Genomic DNA, 27,318 nt, shown 5'->3' with positions numbered 1-27,318 from the left:
ATTCTACACGATAAACACTAGTCGCACATGTCATGTCACACAGGTGCATGGTTCGTTATACCCCTGGCCATGTGTTGTCACACAGGTGCACAGTTCGTTATACCCGTGGTGCACGGCTCATTATATCCCTGGTCATGTGTTGTCACACAGTTGCACAGCTCATTATATCCCTGGTCATGTGATGTCACACAGGTGCACGGCTCGTTAAATCCCTGGTCATGTGATGTCACACAGGTGCACGGCTCGTTAAATCCCTGGTCATGTGATCTCACACAGGTGCCCGGCTCGTTATATCCCTGGTCATGTGTTGTCACACAGGTGCACAGCTCATTATATCCCTGGTCATGTGTTGTCACACAGGTGCACGGCTCATTATATCCCTGGTCATGTGATGTCCCACAGGTGCACGGCTCGTTATATCCCTGGTCATGTGATGTCACACAGGTGCATGGCTCATTATATCCCTGGTCATGTGATGTCACACAGGTGCACGGCTCGTTATATCCCTGGTCATGTGATGTCACACAGGTGCATGGCTCATTATATCCCTGGTCATGTGATGTCACACAGGTGCAATGCACATTAAATCCCTGGTCATAAGATATCACACAGATGCAATGCACATTAAATCCCTGGTCATGTGATGTCACACAGGTGCACTGCTCTCTATATATCCCTAACCATTTGCTGTCACAAAGGTGCACGGATCGTTATATTTCTGGTCATGTGATGATACGTAAGTGCACTGTCTTGTGTAACATCACATGAACAGGTACCAGTGTTTATCCACAGGAAGTAAACAATGAAGCTTCCTGTTGGCTGACAGCAAGCAGAGATCTAGAAAACTGAGAGGAATTGATACAGAATGTTTATTGGAAAATGTTATCATTTTTTTGCGACTGAAAAAATATTTATAATTTGCTGAAAGTAGACATCCCCTTTAAGCCTTATAAACTAACATCTCAAGAGGAAGCAGGGACTCCTAGTATGAGATTGGATAATGGAGTCCAGTGTTCTGTACTCCATATACAGATTTCATACAATCCATATTTCAAAAGCTATAAAATTTGATTAATAATGGCGCCGTCAGCAATGTACCAACGTGACCGGGGCCTTTGATGGGTTGGAGGATGTTGGCCCGGTCTGACCTCGCGGTACATAGGGGGGCTCACAGTATAGAATATCCATCTACACAGGGTAATAAAATCTTCTGCTCGGTGATAATCCACAAAGCCGGAATGGGTTTATGCAAATCCTGGGAGATTATAACCGGCAATGTAAAGCAGGCGAGCGTTCCGGTGTCAGACATTATACACAGTAGATTGAAGAACTAGATCAAACTGGTCTGCGCCGAGCTGACACGATATTTAAGCTTCGCAGCTCAGTGACTCTATGAGGAAGCTTCCTGCTATACGAAGATGCGGTAAAGATGTCTCTCCGTGGGAAGGAAAGAGAACAAAATCTCCCCCATTAACCACGCGTTACCCTGCGCATCTGTCTCCGTCCGTATGGAAATCGGTAATGCAACGTAAGCTGCCGAAACGCGAAATTCTGCTGTTGTCAAAATATTTCAGATTGTGGGTCAGCAACTCCAAGGTGTCACATAAAGAAGTTTTATTTGCGGATCCTGTCTGAGGTTTCTATTACATAATTGGGAGAAGACTCTAAGGATTTTAGACAGCAAACGCTGTGATTTATTGGGGGGAAAAAAGCGCAAAAGCATATTCATCCTAAAAATAGTGCTGAATGGTAATTTTTCTATAAAGTAGAAGGATTTGGACACTTTATGCTTAAAAAACAGACTCAAAGGTCTGCTCCTCCTGCTCTATAACATTCTTCCTGCACATAGGACATTGTGTATAATCTGTCCAGCTTCTCTTGCTCTATAACATGCTGCCTGCAGATAAGACACTATGTACAATCTGCTCTGTTCCTCCAGGCACAATGTTATAGAGCAGGAGGACCTGATCAGATTGTACTTAGTGTCCTATCTGCAGGCAGCATGTTATAGAGCAGGAGGACCTGATCAGATTGTACTTAGTGTCCTATCTGCAGGCAGCGTATCATAGGGCAAGAGGAACTGAGCAGATTGCACATAGTGTCCTATCTGCAGGCAGCATGTTATATAACAGGAGGAGCTGAGAAGATTGTACATAGTGTCCTATCTGCAGGCAGCATGTTATAGAGCAGGAGGAGCTGAGCAGATTGTACATAGTTTCCTATCTGCAGGCAGCATGTTATAGAGCAGGAGGAGCTGAGCAGATTGTACATAGTGTCATATCTGCAGGCAGCATGTTATAGCGCAGAAGGAGCTGAGCAGATTATAGATAGTGTCCTATCTGCAGGAAGGATGTTAAAGAGCAAGAAGAGCAGATGTATATAGTGTCCTATCTGCAGCAGCATGTTATAGAGCAGGAGGATCTGAGCAGATTGTACATAGTGTCCTATCTGCAGCAGCATGTTATAGAGCAGGAGGACTTGATCAGATTGTACATAGTGTCCTATCTGCAGCAGCATGTTATAGAGCAGGAGGAGCTGAGCAGATTGTACATAGTGTCCTATCTGCAGCAGGATGTTATAGAGCAGGAGGAGCTGAGCAGATTGTACATAGTGTCCTATCTGAAGCAGCATGTCATAGAGCAAGAAGGGCAGATGTATATAGTGTCCATAGTGTCCTATTTGTACATAAATTATCATGCCAGATATTCCAGTTTTTGCGTAATCAAATCCAGAAATGTGAAATTCAGCAAGTAGACTTTATAAATCTATGTTATTAAATCAAAACAAAGTAAATAAATAGACAGCATACAAAATTGAAGTGCTCATGGAGATGGACACCCCTCTTTTTGGAGAAGAAGGCCATAAGATCCCAATACAGGAGAGTTTATTGTACCTCAACATCCTTATGTATAATATACACTGTTACACCCCTATTAGTCTACATATACATATATGTTAATACTGAATGTATTAGTAATCGTTAGAATCAGTGTCCCCATAGGGACTCCACGTAGTTCTTACCAGGTCCTCAGCACTGGTTGTAGTCTGGGTGCCAGGGACAGGAGAATGACCTTTAGCCATGATTTCAGCAAGGTTGGTGCAGGGTGGATGAATCTAGCAGACAACATACAATGAACTATGCACATGACAAGGAACAGAACAAAAAAAGTACAAAATATGAGAATGGTCTGAATGCAGTCATAATGATGGTATGGACCCTCAGGGCTCTCCTAAGGACTGAAATCCTTCCACTGACTATATCTTGTTAATATAAAAGACATAATGTATATGCAGGAGCAAAGTATGTTAGAAAGTTCTATCCCAATATGAGATATAAGTATGAGAATTGCACTACTATACTATAGTATACTCCTACTACACTGTGTAGTTTCGTTACCGTGCAAGTCTTTTTGTTAGATGTAATAGTACATATTGGATATAGCATGTGTTTTTATTGTTAAGCTACTAAAGAGTGAGCTATACTATATATCAGTCTTGCTATGAAGCGATACACACAGGGCCGGATTATGGTGAGGGCTCCAGAGGCACGTACCCCGGGGCCCCCATCACTTCACTCAGAAGGGGGCCCCCACCAGCAATGTCCAGCTGTAAACTTCCAGTCTCTGGGAGAGATACGCAAAGATGGTGCTGCCTTAACACACCAGCGCCCAACTGCTCACCTCTGCACAGCCCGCCCATACTCAATCTCATTCACTTATCACTAGCTGTGCTTCATGCAGAATGACACCTCACCCCTCTCTCTATTTGGATGATCTGTTTTCCAGCCAAGTCAATCAGCGTTAGGTTTCCTTCGTCACAGATCACGTGGCCAGCCTTCCCCAGGGGGAAAGAGACAACTCTGAGAGAAACCGTGGCATATGAGACTGGTGTGGCGACTGGGACTAGTAGTCAGTACTGGGAGCGTAACTACAGTGGTGTCAGCTATGGCAGTCGCTATGGGACCCGCTGTGTCAGGGGGCCCCACCACCGGACCTGCTACATTGAAGAATGGAGGATGTACACCATTATACACATTTTATGCTGCACATTGTGTAATAGAATGTGTGTAAGAGTATATAAATGTATAGATGTGTATGGTGTGTACATGCTATATAAATGTATCTATAGGCTTTATTGGGGGAGATTTATCAGAAGTGTCTGAGGTAAAACAGTTATAGTTTCCCATGGCAACCAATCAGAGCTAAGTTTTCATTTTCCCACATCTGTTTATAAAATGAAAGCTGAGCTCTGATTGGTTTCCATGAGCAACTAGAACAGTTTTACCTCAGACACTTCTGATAAATCTTCCCCTCTGTGTGTATATGTAATGTTTTATTCTCTATATGCTGTATATATAAATGGTTCATATATACTGTATGTATGCATTTATACTGTATAGATATGTATACTTGGTGTGTGTATGCCTTATAATAATATGATGTATATATACTATACGTTTGTGTATTTAATGAGTAGATACTATGGTATGTGGTACAAGATATACACACACAATTAAATGGATGTATGAAGTATTGTATGTGTGTAACAGTGTATACATGAGTGTGTATATACAGTAAATATGTGTCATTGTACTGCCACTGCGCCAGCTAGGCCAGCAGCTAGGCTAACACCAATGCCACTATGCCAGCAGCTAGGCTAACACCAATGCCACTATGCCAGCAGCTAGGCTAACACCAATGCCACTATGCCAGCAGCTAGGCTAATACCAATGCCACTATGCCAGCAGCTAGGATAACACCATGCCACTATGCCTGCAGCTAGGCTAACACCAATGCCACTATGCCAGCAGCTAGGCTAACACCAATGCCACTATGCCAGCAGCTAGGATAACACCAATGCCACTATGCCAGCAGCTAGGCTAACACCAATGCCACTATGCCAGCAGCTAGGCTAACACCAATGCCACTATGCCAGCAGCTAGGCTAACACCAATGCCACTATGCCAGCAGCTAGGCTAACACCAATGCCACTATGCCAGCAGCTAGGATAACACCAATGCCACTATGCCAGCAGCTAGGCTAACACCAATGCCACTATGCCTGCAGCTAGGCTAACACCAATGCCACTATGCCAGCAGCTAGGATAACACCAATGCCACTATGCCAGCAGCTAGGCTAACACCAATGCCACTATGCCAGCAGCTAGGCTAACACCAATGCCACTATGCCAGCAGCTAGGATAACACCAATGCCACTATGCCAGCAGCTAGGATAACACCATGCCACTATGCCTGCAGCTAGGCTAACACCAATGCCACTATGCCAGCAGCTAGGCTAACACCAATGCCACTATGCCAGCAGCTAGGATAACACCAATGCCACTATGCCAGCAGCTAGGCTAACACCAATGCCACTATGCCAGCAGCTAGGATAACACCAATGCCACTAGCTAGGCTAACACCAATGCCACTATGCCAGCAGCTAGGATAACACCAATGCCACTATGCCAGCAGCTAGGCTAACACCAATGCCACTATGCCAGCAGCTAGGATAACACCAATGCCACTATGCCTGCAGCTAGGCTAACACCAATGCCACTATGCCAGCAGCTAGGATAACAACAATGCCACTATGCCAGCAGCTAGGCTAACACCAATGCCACTATGCCAGCAGCTAGGATAACACCAATGCCACTATGCCAGCAGCTAGGCTAACACCAATGCCACTATGCCAGCAGCTAGGCTAACACCAATGCCACTATGCCAGCAGCTAGGCTAACACCAATGCCACTATGCCAGCAGCTAGGATAACACCAATGCCACTATGCCAGCAGCTATGCTAACACCAATGCCACTATGCCTGCAGCTAGGATAACACCAGTGCCACTATGCCAGCAGCTAGGATAACACCAATGCCACTATGCCTGCAGCTAGGATAACACCAATGCCACTATGCCAGCAGCTAGGATAACACCAATGCCACTATGCCTGCAGCTAGGCTAACACCAATGCCACTATGCCAGCAGCTAGGATAACACCAATGCTACTATGCCAGCAGCTAGGATAACACCAATGCCACTATGCCAGCAGCTAGGATAACACCAATGCCACTATGCCAGCAGCTAGGATAACACCAATGCCACTATGCCAGCAGCTAGGCTAACACCAATGCCACTATGCCAGCAGCTAGGATAACACCAATGCCACTATGCCAGCAGCTAGGCTAACACCAATGCCACTATGCCAGCAGCTAGGATAACACCAATGCCACTATGCCAGCAGCTAGGATAACACCAATGCCACTATGCCTGCAGCTAGGCTAACACCAGTGCCACTATAGCAGCAGCTAGGATAACACCAGTGCCACTATGCCAGCAGCTAGGATAACACCAATGCCACTATGCCTGCAGCTAGGATAACACCAATGCCACTATGCCAGCAGCTAGGCTAACACCAATGCCACTATGCCTGCAGCTAGGATAACACCAATGCCACTATGCCAGCAGCTAGGCTAACACCAATGCCACTATGCCAGCAGCTAGGATAACACCAATGCCACTATGCCTGCAGCTAGGCTAACACCAATGCCACTATGCCAGCTGCTAGGATAACACCAATGCCACTATGGCAGCAGCTAGGATAACACCAATGCCACTATGCCAACAGCTAGGCTAACACCAATGCCACTATGCCAGCAGCTAGGATAACACCAATGCCACTATGCCAGCAGCTAGGTTAACACCAATGCCACTATGCCAGCAGCTAGGATAACACCAATGCCACTATGCCAGCAGCTAGGATAACACCAATGCCACTATGCCAGCAGCTAGGCTAACACCAATGCCACTATGCCAGCAGCTAGGATAACACCAATGCCACTATGCCAGCAGCTAGGCTAACACCAATGCCACTATGCCAGCAGCTAGGCTAACACCAATGCCACTATGCCAGCAGCTAGGCTAACACCAATGCCACTATGCCAGCAGCTAGGATAACACCAATGCCACTATGCCAGCAGCTAGGATAACACCAATGCCACTATGCCAGCAGCTAGGATAACACCAATGCCACTATGCCAGCAGCTAGGATAACACCAATGCCACTATGCCTGCAGCTAGGCTAACACCAGTGCCACTATGGCAGCAGCTAGGATAACACCAGTGCCACTATGCCAGCAGCTATGCTAACACCAGTGCCACTATACCAGCAGCTAGGATAACACCAATGCCACTATGCCAGCAGCTAGGCTAACACCAATGCCACTATGCCTGCAGCTAGGCTAACACCAATGCCACTATGCCAGCAGCTAGGATAACACCAATGCCACTATGCCAGCAGCTAGGCTAACACCAATGCCACTATGCCAGCAGCTAGGCTAACACCAATGCCACTATGCCAGCAGCTAGGCTAACACCAATGCCACTATGCCAGCAGCTAGGATAACACCAATGCCACTATGCCTGCAGCTAGGCTAACACCAGTGCCACTATGGCAGCAGCTAGGATAACACCAGTGCCACTATGCCAGCAGCTATGCTAACACCAGTGCCACTATACCAGCAGCTAGGATAACACCAATGCCACTATGCCAGCAGCTAGGCTAACACCAATGCCACTATGCCTGCAGCTAGGCTAACACCAATGCCACTATGCCAGCAGCTAGGATAACACCAATGCCACTATGCCAGCAGCTAGGCTAACACCAATGCCACTATGCCAGCAGCTAGGCTAACACCAATGCCACTATGCCAGCAGCTAGGCTAACACCAATGCCACTATGCCAGCAGCTAGGATAACACCAATGCCACTATGCCAGCAGCTAGGCTAACACCAATGCCACTATGCCTGCAGCTAGGCTAACACCAATGCCACTATGCCAGCAGCTAGGATAACACCAATGCCACTATGCCAGCAGCTAGGCTAACACCAATGCCACTATGCCAGCAGCTAGGCTAACACCAATGCCACTATGCCAGCAGCTAGGATAACACCAATGCCACTATGCCAGCAGCTAGGATAACACCATGCCACTATGCCTGCAGCTAGGCTAACACCAATGCCACTATGCCAGCAGCTAGGCTAACACCAATGCCACTATGCCAGCAGCTAGGATAACACCAATGCCACTATGCCAGCAGCTAGGCTAACACCAATGCCACTATGCCAGCAGCTAGGATAACACCAATGCCACTAGCTAGGCTAACACCAATGCCACTATGCCAGCAGCTAGGATAACACCAATGCCACTATGCCAGCAGCTAGGCTAACACCAATGCCACTATGCCAGCAGCTAGGATAACACCAATGCCACTATGCCTGCAGCTAGGCTAACACCAATGCCACTATGCCAGCAGCTAGGATAACAACAATGCCACTATGCCAGCAGCTAGGCTAACACCAATGCCACTATGCCAGCAGCTAGGATAACACCAATGCCACTATGCCAGCAGCTAGGCTAACACCAATGCCACTATGCCAGCAGCTAGGCTAACACCAATGCCACTATGCCAGCAGCTAGGCTAACACCAATGCCACTATGCCAGCAGCTAGGCTAACACCAATGCCACTATGCCAGCAGCTAGGATAACACCAATGCCACTATGCCAGCAGCTAGGATAACACCATGCCACTATGCCTGCAGCTAGGCTAACACCAATGCCACTATGCCAGCAGCTAGGCTAACACCAATGCCACTATGCCAGCAGCTAGGATAACACCAATGCCACTATGCCAGCAGCTAGGCTAACACCAATGCCACTATGCCAGCAGCTAGGATAACACCAATGCCACTAGCTAGGCTAACACCAATGCCACTATGCCAGCAGCTAGGATAACACCAATGCCACTATGCCAGCAGCTAGGCTAACACCAATGCCACTATGCCAGCAGCTAGGATAACACCAATGCCACTATGCCTGCAGCTAGGCTAACACCAATGCCACTATGCCAGCAGCTAGGATAACAACAATGCCACTATGCCAGCAGCTAGGCTAACACCAATGCCACTATGCCAGCAGCTAGGATAACACCAATGCCACTATGCCAGCAGCTAGGCTAACACCAATGCCACTATGCCAGCAGCTAGGCTAACACCAGTGCCACTATGCCAGCAGCTAGGATAACACCAATGCCACTATGCCTGCAGCTAGGCTAACACCAGTGCCACTATAGCAGCAGCTAGGATAACACCAGTGCCACTATGCCAGCAGCTAGGATAACACCAATGCCACTATGCCTGCAGCTAGGATAACACCAATGCCACTATGCCAGCAGCTAGGCTAACACCAATGCCACTATGCCTGCAGCTAGGATAACACCAATGCCACTATGCCAGCAGCTAGGCTAACACCAATGCCACTATGCCAGCAGCTAGGATAACACCAATGCCACTATGCCTGCAGCTAGGCTAACACCAATGCCACTATGCCAGCTGCTAGGATAACACCAATGCCACTATGGCAGCAGCTAGGATAACACCAATGCCACTATGCCAACAGCTAGGCTAACACCAATGCCACTATGCCAGCAGCTAGGATAACACCAATGCCACTATGCCAGCAGCTAGGCTAACACCAATGCCACTATGCCTGCAGCTAGGCTAACACCAATGCCACTATGCCAGCAGCTAGGATAACACCAATGCCACTATGCCAGCAGCTAGGATAACACCACTATGCCAGCAGCTAGGATAACAACAATGCCACTATGCCAGCAGCTAGGCTAACACCAATTCCACTATGCCTGCAGCCAGGCTAACACCAATGCCACTATGCCAGCAGCTAGGTTAACACCAATGCCACTATGCCAGCAGCTAGGATAACACCAATGCCACTATGCCAGCAGCTAGGATAACACCAATGCCACTATGCCAGCAGCTAGGCTAACACCAATGCCACTATGCCAGCAGCTAGGATAACACCAATGCCACTATGCCAGCAGCTAGGCTAACACCAATGCCACTATGCCAGCAGCTAGGCTAACACCAATGCCACTATGCCAGCAGCTAGGCTAACACCAATGCCACTATGCCAGCAGCTAGGATAACACCAATGCCACTATGCCAGCAGCTAGGATAACACCAATGCCACTATGCCAGCAGCTAGGATAACACCAATGCCACTATGCCAGCAGCTAGGCTAACACCAGTGCCACTATGGCAGCAGCTAGGATAACACCAGTGGCACTATGCCAGCAGCTATGCTAACACCAGTGCCACTATACCAGCAGCTAGGATAACACCAATGCCACTATGCCAGCAGCTAGGCTAACACCAATGCCACTATGCCTGCAGCTAGGCTAACACCAATGCCACTATGCCAGCAGCTAGGATAACACCAATGCCACTATGCCAGCAGCTAGGCTAACACCAATGCCACTATGCCAGCAGCTAGGCTAACACCAATGCCACTATGCCAGCAGCTAGGCTAACACCAATGCCACTATGCCAGCAGCTAGGATAACACCAATGCCACTATGCCTGCAGCTAGGCTAACACCAGTGCCACTATGGCAGCAGCTAGGATAACACCAGTGCCACTATGCCAGCAGCTATGCTAACACCAGTGCCACTATACCAGCAGCTAGGATAACACCAATGCCACTATGCCAGCAGCTAGGCTAACACCAATGCCACTATGCCTGCAGCTAGGCTAACACCAATGCCACTATGCCAGCAGCTAGGATAACACCAATGCCACTATGCCAGCAGCTAGGCTAACACCAATGCCACTATGCCAGCAGCTAGGCTAACACCAATGCCACTATGCCAGCAGCTAGGCTAACACCAATGCCACTATGCCAGCAGCTAGGATAACACCAATGCCACTATGCCAGCAGCTAGGCTAACACCAATGCCACTATGCCTGCAGCTAGGCTAACACCAATGCCACTATGCCAGCAGCTAGGATAACACCAATGCCACTATGCCAGCAGCTAGGCTAACACCAATGCCACTATGCCAGCAGCTAGGCTAACACCAATGCCACTATGCCAGCAGCTAGGATAACACCAATGCCACTATGCCAGCAGCTAGGATAACACCATGCCACTATGCCTGCAGCTAGGCTAACACCAATGCCACTATGCCAGCAGCTAGGCTAACACCAATGCCACTATGCCAGCAGCTAGGATAACACCAATGCCACTATGCCAGCAGCTAGGCTAACACCAATGCCACTATGCCAGCAGCTAGGATAACACCAATGCCACTAGCTAGGCTAACACCAATGCCACTATGCCAGCAGCTAGGATAACACCAATGCCACTATGCCAGCAGCTAGGCTAACACCAATGCCACTATGCCAGCAGCTAGGATAACACCAATGCCACTATGCCTGCAGCTAGGCTAACACCAATGCCACTATGCCAGCAGCTAGGATAACAACAATGCCACTATGCCAGCAGCTAGGCTAACACCAATGCCACTATGCCAGCAGCTAGGATAACACCAATGCCACTATGCCAGCAGCTAGGCTAACACCAATGCCACTATGCCAGCAGCTAGGCTAACACCAATGCCACTATGCCAGCAGCTAGGCTAACACCAATGCCACTATGCCAGCAGCTAGGCTAACACCAATGCCACTATGCCTGCAGCTAGGCTAACACCAGTGCCACTATGGCAGCAGCTAGGATAACACCAGTGCCACTATGCCAGCAGCTATGCTAACACCAGTGCCACTATACCAGCAGCTAGGATAACACCAATGCCACTATGCCAGCAGCTAGGCTAACACCAATGCCACTATGCCTGCAGCTAGGCTAACACCAATGCCACTATGCCAGCAGCTAGGATAACACCAATGCCACTATGCCAGCAGCTAGGCTAACACCAATGCCACTATGCCAGCAGCTAGGCTAACACCAATGCCACTATGCCAGCAGCTAGGCTAACACCAATGCCACTATGCCAGCAGCTAGGATAACACCAATGCCACTATGCCAGCAGCTAGGCTAACACCAATGCCACTATGCCTGCAGCTAGGCTAACACCAATGCCACTATGCCAGCAGCTAGGATAACACCAATGCCACTATGCCAGCAGCTAGGCTAACACCAATGCCACTATGCCAGCAGCTAGGCTAACACCAATGCCACTATGCCAGCAGCTAGGATAACACCAATGCCACTATGCCAGCAGCTAGGATAACACCATGCCACTATGCCTGCAGCTAGGCTAACACCAATGCCACTATGCCAGCAGCTAGGCTAACACCAATGCCACTATGCCAGCAGCTAGGATAACACCAATGCCACTATGCCAGCAGCTAGGCTAACACCAATGCCACTATGCCAGCAGCTAGGATAACACCAATGCCACTAGCTAGGCTAACACCAATGCCACTATGCCAGCAGCTAGGATAACACCAATGCCACTATGCCAGCAGCTAGGCTAACACCAATGCCACTATGCCAGCAGCTAGGATAACACCAATGCCACTATGCCTGCAGCTAGGCTAACACCAATGCCACTATGCCAGCAGCTAGGATAACAACAATGCCACTATGCCAGCAGCTAGGCTAACACCAATGCCACTATGCCAGCAGCTAGGATAACACCAATGCCACTATGCCAGCAGCTAGGCTAACACCAATGCCACTATGCCAGCAGCTAGGCTAACACCAATGCCACTATGCCAGCAGCTAGGCTAACACCAATGCCACTATGCCAGCAGCTAGGCTAACACCAATGCCACTATGCCAGCAGCTAGGATAACACCAATGCCACTATGCCAGCAGCTAGGATAACACCAATGCCACTATGCCTGCAGCTAGGATAACACCAATGCCACTATGCCAGCAGCTAGGATAACACCAGTGCCACTATGCCAGCAGCTAGGATAACACCAATGCCACTATGCCTGCAGCTAGGATAACACCAATGCCACTATGCCAGCAGCTAGGATAACACCAATGCCACTATGCCTGCAGCTAGGCTAACACCAATGCCACTATGCCAGCAGCTAGGATAACACCAATGCTACTATGCCAGCAGCTAGGATAACACCAATGCCACTATGCCAGCAGCTAGGATAACACCAATGCCACTATGCCAGCAGCTAGGATAACACCAATGCCACTATGCCAGCAGCTAGGCTAACACCAATGCCACTATGCCAGCAGCTAGGATAACACCAATGCCACTATGCCAGCAGCTAGGATAACACCAATGCCACTATGCCAGCAGCTAGGATAACACCAATGCCACTATGCCTGCAGCTAGGCTAACACCAGTGCCACTATAGCAGCAGCTAGGATAACACCAGTGCCACTATGCCAGCAGCTATGCTAACACCAGTGCCACTATGCCAGCAGCTAGGATAACACCAATGCCACTATGCCAGCAGCTAGGCTAACACCAATGCCACTATGCCAGCAGCTAGGATAACACCAATGCCACTATGCCTGCAGCTAGGCTAACACCAATGCCACTATGCCAGCTGCTAGGATAACACCAATGCCACTATGGCAGCAGCTAGGATAACACCAATGCCACTATGCCAACAGCTAGGCTAACACCAATGCCACTATGCCAGCAGCTAGGATAACACCAATGCCACTATGCCAGCAGCTAGGCTAACACCAATGCCACTATGCCTGCAGCTAGGCTAACACCAATGCCACTATGCCAGCAGCTAGGATAACACCACTATGCCAGCAGCTAGGATAACAACAATGCCACTATGCCAGCAGCTAGGCTAACACCAATTCCACTATGCCTGCAGCCAGGCTAACACCAATGCCACTATGCCAGCAGCTAGGTTAACACCAATGCCACTATGCCAGCAGCTAGGATAACACCAATGCCACTATGCCAGCAGCTAGGTTAACACCAATTCCACTATGCCTGCAGCCAGGCTAACACCAATGCCACTATGCCAGCAGCTAGGCTAACACCAATGCCACTATGCCAGCAGCTAGGCTAACACCAATGCCACTATGCCAGCAGCTAGGCTAACACCAATGCCACTATGCCAGCAGCTAGGATAACACCAATGCCACTATGCCAGCAGCTAGGATAACACCAATGCCACTATGCCAGCAGCTAGGATAACACCAATGCCACTATGCCAGCAGCTAGGATAACACCAATGCCACTATGCCTGCAGCTAGGCTAACACCAGTGCCACTATGGCAGCAGCTAGGATAACACCAGTGCCACTATGCCAGCAGCTATGCTAACACCAGTGCCACTATACCAGCAGCTAGGATAACACCAATGCCACTATGCCAGCAGCTAGGCTAACACCAATGCCACTATGCCTGCAGCTAGGCTAACACCAATGCCACTATGCCAGCAGCTAGGATAACAGCAATGCCACTATGCCAGCAGCTAGGCTAACACCAATGCCACTATGCCTGCAGCTAGGCTAACACCAATGCCACTATGCCAGCAGCTAGGATAACACCAATGCCACTATGGCAGCAGCTAGGCTAACACCAATGCCACTATGCCAGCAGCTAGGCTAACACCAATGCCACTATGCCAGCAGCTAGGATAACACCAATGCCACTATGCCAGCAGCTAGGATAACACCACTATGCCAGCAGCTAGGATAACAACAATGCCACTATGCCAGCAGCTAGGCTAACACCAATGCCACTATGCCTGCAGCTAGGCTAACACCAATGCCACTATGCCAGCAGCTAGGTTAACACCAATGCCACTATGCCAGCAGCTAGGATAACACCAATGCCACTATGCCAGCAGCTATGCTAACACCAGTGCCACTATGCCAGCAGCTAGGCTAACACCAATGCCACTATGCCAGCAGCTAGGCTAACACCAATGCCACTATGCCAGCAGCTAGGATAACACCAATGCCACTATGCCAGCAGCTAGGCTAACACCAGTGCCACTATGCCAGCAGCTAGGATAACACCAATGCCACTATGCCAGCAGCTAGGCTAACACCAATGCCACTATGCCAGCAGCTATGCTAACACCAATGCCACTATGCCAGCAGCTATGCTAACACCAGTGCCACTATGCCAGCAGCTAGGCTAACACCAATGCCACTATGCCAGCAGCTATGCTAACACCAGTGCCACTATGCCAGCAGCTAGGATAACACCAATGCCACTATGCCAGCAGCTAGGCTAACACCAATGCCACTATGCCAGCAGCTAGGATAACACCAATGCCACTATGCCAGCAGCTAGGCTAACACCAATGCCACTATGCCAGCAGCTAGGCTAACACCAATGCCACTATGCCTGCAGCTAGGCTAACACCAATGCCACTATGCCTGCAGCTAGGCTAACACCAATGCCACTATGCCAGCAGCTAGGCTAACACCAATGCCACTATGCCAGCAGCTAGGATAACACCAATGCCACTATGCCAGCAGCTAGGCTAACACCAATGCCACTATGCCAGCAGCTAGGCTAACACCAATGCCACTATGCCAGCAGCTAGGCTAACACCAATGCCACTATGCCAGCAGCTAGAATAACACCAATGCCACTATGCCAGCAGCTAGGATAACACCAATGCCACTATGCCAGCAGCTAGGCTAACACCAATGCCACTATGCCTGCAGCTAGGCTAACACCAATGCCACTATGCCAGCAGCTAGGATAACACCAATGCCACTATGCCAGCAGCTAGGATAACACCAATGCCACTATGCCAGCAGCTAGGATAACACCAATGCCACTATGCCTGCAGCTAGGCTAACACCAATGCCACTATGCCAGCAGCTAGGATAACACCAATGCCACTATGCCAGCAGCTAGGATAACAACAATGCCACTATGCCAGCAGCTAGGCTAACACCAATGCCACTATGCCAGCAGCTAGGATAACACCAATGCCACTATGCCAGCAGCTAGGCTAACACCAATGCCACTATGCCAGCAGCTAGGCTAACACCAATGCCACTATGCCAGCAGCTAGGCTAACACCAATGCCACTATGCCAGCAGCTAGGCTAACACCAATGCCACTATGCCAGCAGCTAGGATAACACCAATGCCACTATGCCAGCAGCTAGGATAACACCATGCCACTATGCCTGCAGCTAGGCTAACACCAATGCCACTATGCCAGCAGCTAGGCTAACACCAATGCCACTATGCCAGCAGCTAGGATAACACCAATGCCACTATGCCAGCAGCTAGGCTAACACCAATGCCACTATGCCAGCAGCTAGGATAACACCAATGCCACTAGCTAGGCTAACACCAATGCCACTATGCCAGCAGCTAGGATAACACCAATGCCACTATGCCAGCAGCTAGGCTAACACCAATGCCACTATGCCAGCAGCTAGGATAACACCAATGCCACTATGCCTGCAGCTAGGCTAACACCAATGCCACTATGCCAGCAGCTAGGATAACAACAATGCCACTATGCCAGCAGCTAGGCTAACACCAATGCCACTATGCCAGCAGCTAGGATAACACCAATGCCACTATGCCAGCAGCTAGGCTAACACCAATGCCACTATGCCAGCAGCTAGGCTAACACCAGTGCCACTATGCCAGCAGCTAGGATAACACCAATGCCACTATGCCTGCAGCTAGGCTAACACCAGTGCCACTATAGCAGCAGCTAGGATAACACCAGTGCCACTATGCCAGCAGCTAGGATAACACCAATGCCACTATGCCTGCAGCTAGGATAACACCAATGCCACTATGCCAGCAGCTAGGCTAACACCAATGCCACTATGCCTGCAGCTAGGATAACACCAATGCCACTATGCCAGCAGCTAGGCTAACACCAATGCCACTATGCCAGCAGCTAGGATAACACCAATGCCACTATGCCTGCAGCTAGGCTAACACCAATGCCACTATGCCAGCTGCTAGGATAACACCAATGCCACTATGGCAGCAGCTAGGATAACACCAATGCCACTATGCCAACAGCTAGGCTAACACCAATGCCACTATGCCAGCAGCTAGGATAACACCAATGCCACTATGCCAGCAGCTAGGCTAACACCAATGCCACTATGCCTGCAGCTAGGCTAACACCAATGCCACTATGCCAGCAGCTAGGATAACACCAATGCCACTATGCCAGCAGCTAGGATAACACCACTATGCCAGCAGCTAGGATAACAACAATGCCACTATGCCAGCAGCTAGGCTAACACCAATTCCACTATGCCTGCAGCCAGGCTAACACCAATGCCACTATGCCAGCAGCTAGGTTAACACCAATGCCACTATGCCAGCAGCTAGGATAACACCAATGCCACTATGCCAGCAGCTAGGATAACACCAATGCCACTATGCCAGCAGCTAGGCTAACACCAATGCCACTATGCCAGCAGCTAGGATAACACCAATGCCACTATGCCAGCAGCTAGGCTAACACCAATGCCACTATGCCAGCAGCTAGGCTAACACCAATGCCACTATGCCAGCAGCTAGGCTAACACCAATGCCACTATGCCAGCAGCTAGGATAACACCAATGCCACTATGCCAGCAGCTAGGATAACACCAATGCCACTATGCCAGCAGCTAGGATAACACCAATGCCACTATGCCAGCAGCTAGGATAACACCAATGCCACTATGCCTGCAGCTAGGCTAACACCAGTGCCACTATGGCAGCAGCTAGGATAACACCAGTGGCACTATGCCAGCAGCTATGCTAACACCAGTGCCACTATACCAGCAGCTAGGATAACACCAATGCCACTATGCCAGCAGCTAGGCTAACACCAATGCCACTATGCCTGCAGCTAGGCTAACACCAATGCCACTATGCCAGCAGCTAGGATAACACCAATGCCACTATGCCAGCAGCTAGGCTAACACCAATGCCACTATGCCAGCAGCTAGGCTAACACCAATGCCACTATGCCAGCAGCTAGGCTAACACCAATGCCACTATGCCAGCAGCTAGGATAACACCAATGCCACTATGCCTGCAGCTAGGCTAACACCAGTGCCACTATGGCAGCAGCTAGGATAACACCAGTGCCACTATGCCAGCAGCTATGCTAACACCAGTGCCACTATACCAGCAGCTAGGATAACACCAATGCCACTATGCCAGCAGCTAGGCTAACACCAATGCCACTATGCCTGCAGCTAGGCTAACACCAATGCCACTATGCCAGCAGCTAGGATAACACCAATGCCACTATGCCAGCAGCTAGGCTAACACCAATGCCACTATGCCAGCAGCTAGGCTAACACCAATGCCACTATGCCAGCAGCTAGGCTAACACCAATGCCACTATGCCAGCAGCTAGGATAACACCAATGCCACTATGCCAGCAGCTAGGCTAACACCAATGCCACTATGCCTGCAGCTAGGCTAACACCAATGCCACTATGCCAGCAGCTAGGATAACACCAATGCCACTATGCCAGCAGCTAGGCTAACACCAATGCCACTATGCCAGCAGCTAGGCTAACACCAATGCCACTATGCCAGCAGCTAGGATAACACCAATGCCACTATGCCAGCAGCTAGGATAACACCATGCCACTATGCCTGCAGCTAGGCTAACACCAATGCCACTATGCCAGCAGCTAGGCTAACACCAATGCCACTATGCCAGCAGCTAGGATAACACCAATGCCACTATGCCAGCAGCTAGGCTAACACCAATGCCACTATGCCAGCAGCTAGGATAACACCAATGCCACTAGCTAGGCTAACACCAATGCCACTATGCCAGCAGCTAGGATAACACCAATGCCACTATGCCAGCAGCTAGGCTAACACCAATGCCACTATGCCAGCAGCTAGGATAACACCAATGCCACTATGCCTGCAGCTAGGCTAACACCAATGCCACTATGCCAGCAGCTAGGATAACAACAATGCCACTATGCCAGCAGCTAGGCTAACACCAATGCCACTATGCCAGCAGCTAGGATAACACCAATGCCACTATGCCAGCAGCTAGGCTAACACCAATGCCACTATGCCAGCAGCTAGGCTAACACCAATGCCACTATGCCAGCAGCTAGGCTAACACCAATGCCACTATGCCAGCAGCTAGGCTAACACCAATGCCACTATGCCTGCAGCTAGGCTAACACCAGTGCCACTATGGCAGCAGCTAGGATAACACCAGTGCCACTATGCCAGCAGCTATGCTAACACCAGTGCCACTATACCAGCAGCTAGGATAACACCAATGCCACTATGCCAGCAGCTAGGCTAACACCAATGCCACTATGCCTGCAGCTAGGCTAACACCAATGCCACTATGCCAGCAGCTAGGATAACACCAATGCCACTATGCCAGCAGCTAGGCTAACACCAATGCCACTATGCCAGCAGCTAGGCTAACACCAATGCCACTATGCCAGCAGCTAGGCTAACACCAATGCCACTATGCCAGCAGCTAGGATAACACCAATGCCACTATGCCAGCAGCTAGGCTAACACCAATGCCACTATGCCTGCAGCTAGGCTAACACCAATGCCACTATGCCAGCAGCTAGGATAACACCAATGCCACTATGCCAGCAGCTAGGCTAACACCAATGCCACTATGCCAGCAGCTAGGCTAACACCAATGCCACTATGCCAGCAGCTAGGATAACACCAATGCCACTATGCCAGCAGCTAGGATAACACCATGCCACTATGCCTGCAGCTAGGCTAACACCAATGCCACTATGCCAGCAGCTAGGCTAACACCAATGCCACTATGCCAGCAGCTAGGATAACACCAATGCCACTATGCCAGCAGCTAGGCTAACACCAATGCCACTATGCCAGCAGCTAGGATAACACCAATGCCACTAGCTAGGCTAACACCAATGCCACTATGCCAGCAGCTAGGATAACACCAATGCCACTATGCCAGCAGCTAGGCTAACACCAATGCCACTATGCCAGCAGCTAGGATAACACCAATGCCACTATGCCTGCAGCTAGGCTAACACCAATGCCACTATGCCAGCAGCTAGGATAACAACAATGCCACTATGCCAGCAGCTAGGCTAACACCAATGCCACTATGCCAGCAGCTAGGATAACACCAATGCCACTATGCCAGCAGCTAGGCTAACACCAATGCCACTATGCCAGCAGCTAGGCTAACACCAATGCCACTATGCCAGCAGCTAGGCTAACACCAATGCCACTATGCCAGCAGCTAGGCTAACACCAATGCCACTATGCCAGCAGCTAGGATAACACCAATGCCACTATGCCAGCAGCTAGGATAACACCAATGCCACTATGCCTGCAGCTAGGATAACACCAATGCCACTATGCCAGCAGCTAGGATAACACCAGTGCCACTATGCCAGCAGCTAGGATAACACCAATGCCACTATGCCTGCAGCTAGGATAACACCAATGCCACTATGCCAGCAGCTAGGATAACACCAATGCCACTATGCCTGCAGCTAGGCTAACACCAATGCCACTATGCCAGCAGCTAGGATAACACCAATGCTACTATGCCAGCAGCTAGGATAACACCAATGCCACTATGCCAGCAGCTAGGATAACACCAATGCCACTATGCCAGCAGCTAGGATAACACCAATGCCACTATGCCAGCAGCTAGGATAACACCAATGCCACTATGCCAGCAGCTAGGCTAACACCAATGCCACTATGCCAGCAGCTAGGATAACACCAATGCCACTATGCCAGCAGCTAGGATAACACCAATGCCACTATGCCAGCAGCTAGGATAACACCAATGCCACTATGCCTGCAGCTAGGCTAACACCAGTGCCACTATAGCAGCAGCTAGGATAACACCAGTGCCACTATGCCAGCAGCTATGCTAACACCAGTGCCACTATGCCAGCAGCTAGGATAACACCAATGCCACTATGCCAGCAGCTAGGCTAACACCAATGCCACTATGCCAGCAGCTAGGATAACACCAATGCCACTATGCCTGCAGCTAGGCTAACACCAATGCCACTATGCCAGCTGCTAGGATAACACCAATGCCACTATGGCAGCAGCTAGGATAACACCAATGCCACTATGCCAACAGCTAGGCTAACACCAATGCCACTATGCCAGCAGCTAGGATAACACCAATGCCACTATGCCAGCAGCTAGGCTAACACCAATGCCACTATGCCTGCAGCTAGGCTAACACCAATGCCACTATGCCAGCAGCTAGGATAACACCACTATGCCAGCAGCTAGGATAACAACAATTCCACTATGCCTGCAGCCAGGCTAACACCAATGCCACTATGCCAGCAGCTAGGTTAACACCAATGCCACTATGCCAGCAGCTAGGATAACACCAATGCCACTATGCCAGCAGCTAGGATAACACCAATGCCACTATGCCAGCAGCTAGGCTAACACCAATTCCACTATGCCTGCAGCCAGGCTAACACCAATGCCACTATGCCAGCAGCTAGGTTAACACCAATGCCACTATGCCAGCAGCTAGGATAACACCAATGCCACTATGCCAGCAGCTAGGATAACACCAATGCCACTATGCCAGCAGCTAGGCTAACACCAATGGCACTATGCCAGCAGCTAGGATAACACCAATGCCACTATGCCAGCAGCTAGGCTAACACCAATGCCACTATGCCAGCAGCTAGGCTAACACCAATGCCACTATGCCAGCAGCTAGGCTAACACCAATGCCACTATGCCAGCAGCTAGGATAACACCAATGCCACTATGCCAGCAGCTAGGATAACACCAATGCCACTATGCCAGCAGCTAGGATAACACCAATGCCACTATGCCAGCAGCTAGGATAACACCAATGCCACTATGCCTGCAGCTAGGCTAACACCAGTGCCACTATGGCAGCAGCTAGGATAACACCAGTGCCACTATGCCAGCAGCTATGCTAACACCAGTGCCACTATACCAGCAGCTAGGATAACACCAATGCCACTATGCCAGCAGCTAGGCTAACACCAATGCCACTATGCCTGCAGCTAGGCTAACACCAATGCCACTATGCCAGCAGCTAGGATAACAGCAATGCCACTATGCCAGCAGCTAGGCTAACACCAATGCCACTATGCCTGCAGCTAGGCTAACACCAATGCCACTATGCCAGCAGCTAGGATAACACCAATGCCACTATGGCAGCAGCTAGGCTAACACCAATGCCACTATGCCAGCAGCTAGGCTAACACCAATGCCACTATGCCAGCAGCTAGGATAACACCAATGCCACTATGCCAGCAGCTAGGATAACACCACTATGCCAGCAGCTAGGATAACAACAATGCCACTATGCCAGCAGCTAGGCTAACACCAATGCCACTATGCCTGCAGCTAGGCTAACACCAATGCCACTATGCCAGCAGCTAGGTTAACACCAATGCCACTATGCCAGCAGCTAGGATAACACCAATGCCACTATGCCAGCAGCTATGCTAACACCAGTGCCACTATGCCAGCAGCTAGGCTAACACCAATGCCACTATGCCAGCAGCTAGGCTAACACCAATGCCACTATGCCAGCAGCTAGGATAACACCAATGCCACTATGCCAGCAGCTAGGCTAACACCAGTGCCACTATGCCAGCAGCTAGGATAACACCAATGCCACTATGCCAGCAGCTAGGCTAACACCAATGCCACTATGCCAGCAGCTATGCTAACACCAATGCCACTATGCCAGCAGCTATGCTAACACCAGTGCCACTATGCCAGCAGCTAGGCTAACACCAATGCCACTATGCCAGCAGCTATGCTAACACCAGTGCCACTATGCCAGCAGCTAGGATAACACCAATGCCACTATGCCAGCAGCTAGGCTAACACCAATGCCACTATGCCAGCAGCTAGGATAACACCAATGCCACTATGCCAGCAGCTAGGCTAACACCAATGCCACTATGCCAGCAGCTAGGCTAACACCAATGCCACTATGCCTGCAGCTAGGCTAACACCAATGCCACTATGCCTGCAGCTAGGCTAACACCAATGCCACTATGCCAGCAGCTAGGCTAACACCAATGCCACTATGCCAGCAGCTAGGATAACACCAATGCCACTATGCCAGCAGCTAGGCTAACACCAATGCCACTATGCCAGCAGCTAGGCTAACACCAATGCCACTATGCCAGCAGCTAGGCTAACACCAATGCCACTATGCCAGCAGCTAGAATAACACCAATGCCACTATGCCAGCAGCTAGGATAACACCAATGCCACTATGCCAGCAGCTAGGCTAACACCAATGCCACTATGCCTGCAGCTAGGCTAACACCAATGCCACTATGCCAGCAGCTAGGATAACACCAATGCCACTATGCCAGCAGCTAGGATAACACCAATGCCACTATGCCAGCAGCTAGGATAACACCAATGTCACTATGCCAGCAGCTAGGATAACACCAATGCCACTATGCCAGCAGCTAGGCTAACACCAATGCCACTATGCCTGCAGCTAGGATAACACCAATGCCACTATGCCAGCAGCTAGGCTAACACCAATGCCACTATGCCAGCAGCTAGGATAACACCAATGCCACTATGCCAGCAGCTAGGATAACACCAATGCCACTATGCCTGCAGCTAGGATAACACCAATGCCACTATGCCAGCAGCTAGGATAACACCAATGCCACTATGCCTGCAGCTAGGCTAACACCAATGCCACTATGCCAGCAGCTAGGATAACACCAATGCTACTATGCCAGCAGCTAGGATAACACCAATGCCACTATGCCAGCAGCTAGGATAACACCAATGCCACTATGCCAGCAGCTAGGATAACACCAATGCCACTATGCCAGCAGCTAGGATAACACCAATGCCACTATGCCAGCAGCTAGGCTAACACCAATGCCACTATGCCAGCAGCTAGGATAACACCAATGCCACTATGCCAGCAGCTAGGATAACACCAATGCCACTATGCCAGCAGCTAGGATAACACCAATGCCACTATGCCTGCAGCTAGGCTAACACCAGTGCCACTATAGCAGCAGCTAGGATAACACCAGTGCCACTATGCCAGCAGCTATGCTAACACCAGTGCCACTATGCCAGCAGCTAGGATAACACCAATGCCACTATGCCAGCAGCTAGGCTAACACCAATGCCACTATGCCAGCAGCTAGGATAACACCAATGCCACTATGCCTGCAGCTAGGCTAACACCAATGCCACTATGCCAGCTGCTAGGATAACACCAATGCCACTATGGCAGCAGCTAGGATAACACCAATGCCACTATGCCAACAGCTAGGCTAACACCAATGCCACTATGCCAGCAGCTAGGATAACACCAATGCCACTATGCCAGCAGCTAGGCTAACACCAATGCCACTATGCCTGCAGCTAGGCTAACACCAATGCCACTATGCCAGCAGCTAGGATAACACCACTATGCCAGCAGCTAGGATAACAACAATTCCACTATGCCTGCAGCCAGGCTAACACCAATGCCACTATGCCAGCAGCTAGGTTAACACCAATGCCACTATGCCAGCAGCTAGGATAACACCAATGCCACTATGCCAGCAGCTAGGATAACACCAATGCCACTATGCCAGCAGCTAGGCTAACACCAATTCCACTATGCCTGCAGCCAGGCTAACACCAATGCCACTATGCCAGCAGCTAGGTTAACACCAATGCCACTATGCCAGCAGCTAGGATAACACCAATGCCACTATGCCAGCAGCTAGGATAACACCAATGCCACTATGCCAGCAGCTAGGCTAACACCAATGGCACTATGCCAGCAGCTAGGATAACACCAATGCCACTATGCCAGCAGCTAGGCTAACACCAATGCCACTATGCCAGCAGCTAGGCTAACACCAATGCCACTATGCCAGCAGCTAGGCTAACACCAATGCCACTATGCCAGCAGCTAGGATAACACCAATGCCACTATGCCAGCAGCTAGGATAACACCAATGCCACTATGCCAGCAGCTAGGATAACACCAATGCCACTATGCCAGCAGCTAGGATAACACCAATGCCACTATGCCTGCAGCTAGGCTAACACCAGTGCCACTATGGCAGCAGCTAGGATAACACCAGTGCCACTATGCCAGCAGCTATGCTAACACCAGTGCCACTATACCAGCAGCTAGGATAACACCAATGCCACTATGCCAGCAGCTAGGCTAACACCAATGCCACTATGCCTGCAGCTAGGCTAACACCAATGCCACTATGCCAGCAGCTAGGATAACAGCAATGCCACTATGCCAGCAGCTAGGCTAACACCAATGCCACTATGCCTGCAGCTAGGCTAACACCAATGCCACTATGCCAGCAGCTAGGATAACACCAATGCCACTATGGCAGCAGCTAGGCTAACACCAATGCCACTATGCCAGCAGCTAGGCTAACACCAATGCCACTATGCCAGCAGCTAGGATAACACCAATGCCACTATGCCAGCAGCTAGGATAACACCACTATGCCAGCAGCTAGGATAACAACAATGCCACTATGCCAGCAGCTAGGCTAACACCAATGCCACTATGCCTGCAGCTAGGCTAACACCAATGCCACTATGCCAGCAGCTAGGTTAACACCAATGCCACTATGCCAGCAGCTAGGATAACACCAATGCCACTATGCCAGCAGCTATGCTAACACCAGTGCCACTATGCCAGCAGCTAGGCTAACACCAATGCCACTATGCCAGCAGCTAGGCTAACACCAATGCCACTATGCCAGCAGCTAGGATAACACCAATGCCACTATGCCAGCAGCTAGGCTAACACCAATGCCACTATGCCAGCAGCTATGCTAACACCAGTGCCACTATGCCAGCAGCTAGGCTAACACCAATGCCACTATGCCAGCAGCTATGCTAACACCAGTGCCACTATGCCAGCAGCTAGGATAACACCAATGCCACTATGCCAGCAGCTAGGCTAACACCAATGCCACTATGCCAGCAGCTAGGATAACACCAATGCCACTATGCCAGCAGCTAGGCTAACACCAATGCCACTATGCCAGCAGCTAGGCTAACACCAATGCCACTATGCCTGCAGCTAGGCTAACACCAATGCCACTATGCCTGCAGCTAGGCTAACACCAATGCCACTATGCCAGCAGCTAGGCTAACACCAATGCCACTATGCCAGCAGCTAGGATAACACCAATGCCACTATGCCAGCAGCTAGGCTAACACCAATGCCACTATGCCAGCAGCTAGGCTAACACCAATGCCACTATGCCAGCAGCTAGGCTAACACCAATGCCACTATGCCAGCAGCTAGAATAACACCAATGCCACTATGCCAGCAGCTAGGATAACACCAATGCCACTATGCCAGCAGCTAGGCTAACACCAATGCCACTATGCCTGCAGCTAGGCTAACACCAATGCCACTATGCCAGCAGCTAGGATAACACCAATGCCACTATGCCAGCAGCTAGGATAACACCAATGCCACTATGCCAGCAGCTAGGATAACACCAATGTCACTATGCCAGCAGCTAGGATAACACCAATGCCACTATGCCAGCAGCTAGGCTAACACCAATGCCACTATGCCTGCAGCTAGGATAACACCAATGCCACTATGCCAGCAGCTAGGCTAACACCAATGCCACTATGCCAGCAGCTAGGATAACACCAATGCCACTATGCCAGCAGCTAGGATAACACCAATGCCACTATGCCAGCAGCTAGGATAACACCAATGCCACTATGCCAGCAGCTAGGATAACACCAATGCCACTATGCCAGCAGCAAGGCTAACACCAATGCCACTATGCCAGCAGCTAGGATAACACCAATGCCACTATGCCAGCAGCTAGGATAACACCAATGCCACTATGCCAGCAGCTAGGATAACACCAATGCCACTATGCCAGCAGCAAGGCTAACACCAATGCCACTATGCCAGCAGCTAGGATAACACCAATGCCACTATGCCAGCAGCAAGGCTAACACCAATGCCACTATGCCAGCAGCTAGGCTAACACCAATGCCACTATGCCAGCAGCTAGGATAACACCAATGCCACTATGCCAGCAGCAAGGCTAACACCAATGCCACTATGCCAGCAGCTAGGATAACACCAATGCCACTATGCCAGCAGCTAGGATAACACCAATGCCACTATGCCAGCAGCTAGGCTAACACCAATGCCACTATGCCAGCAGCTAGGATAACACCAATGCCACTATGCCAGCAGCTAGGATAACACCAATGCCACTATGCCAGCAGCTAGGATAACACCAATGCCACTATGCCAGCAGCTAGGATAACACCAGTGCCACTATGCCAGCAGATAGGATAACACCAATGCCACTATGCCAGCAGCTAGGATAACACCAATGCCACTATGCCAGCAGCTAGGATAACACCAATGCCACTATGCCAGCAGCAAGGCTAACACCAATGCTACTATGCCAGCAGCTAGGATAACACCAATGCCACTATGCCAGCAGCTAGGATAACACCAATGTCACTATGCCAGCAGCTAG

The 27,318-nt window shown here is 50.0% G+C and overlaps 1 protein-coding gene across 30 annotated transcripts in view; it reads right to left on the bottom strand.

The window, feature by feature from the left end:
• Positions 1–27,318, bottom strand: part of GPHN (gephyrin) — a 231,199-nt gene that overhangs the window by 70,239 nt on the left and 133,642 nt on the right. For 19 of the 30 annotated variants that reach the window (XM_072115197.1, XM_072115191.1, XM_072115194.1 and 16 more), the window contains one exon: positions 3,022–3,114. The exons of the other annotated variants lie outside the window; for them this stretch is intronic. In XM_072115197.1, coding sequence (XP_071971298.1) covers positions 3,022–3,114 — 93 coding nt within the window. The remainder of the gene's footprint in view (positions 1–3,021; positions 3,115–27,318) is intronic. 30 annotated transcript variants of the gene reach the window in all.

Source organism: Engystomops pustulosus, chromosome 7, assembly GCF_040894005.1.
Source record: "Engystomops pustulosus chromosome 7, aEngPut4.maternal, whole genome shotgun sequence".
Taxonomy (NCBI): domain Eukaryota; kingdom Metazoa; phylum Chordata; class Amphibia; order Anura; family Leptodactylidae; genus Engystomops; species Engystomops pustulosus.
The sequence above is the reverse complement of the archived record's forward strand: the minus strand, read 5'-3'. Positions and strand labels throughout refer to the sequence as shown.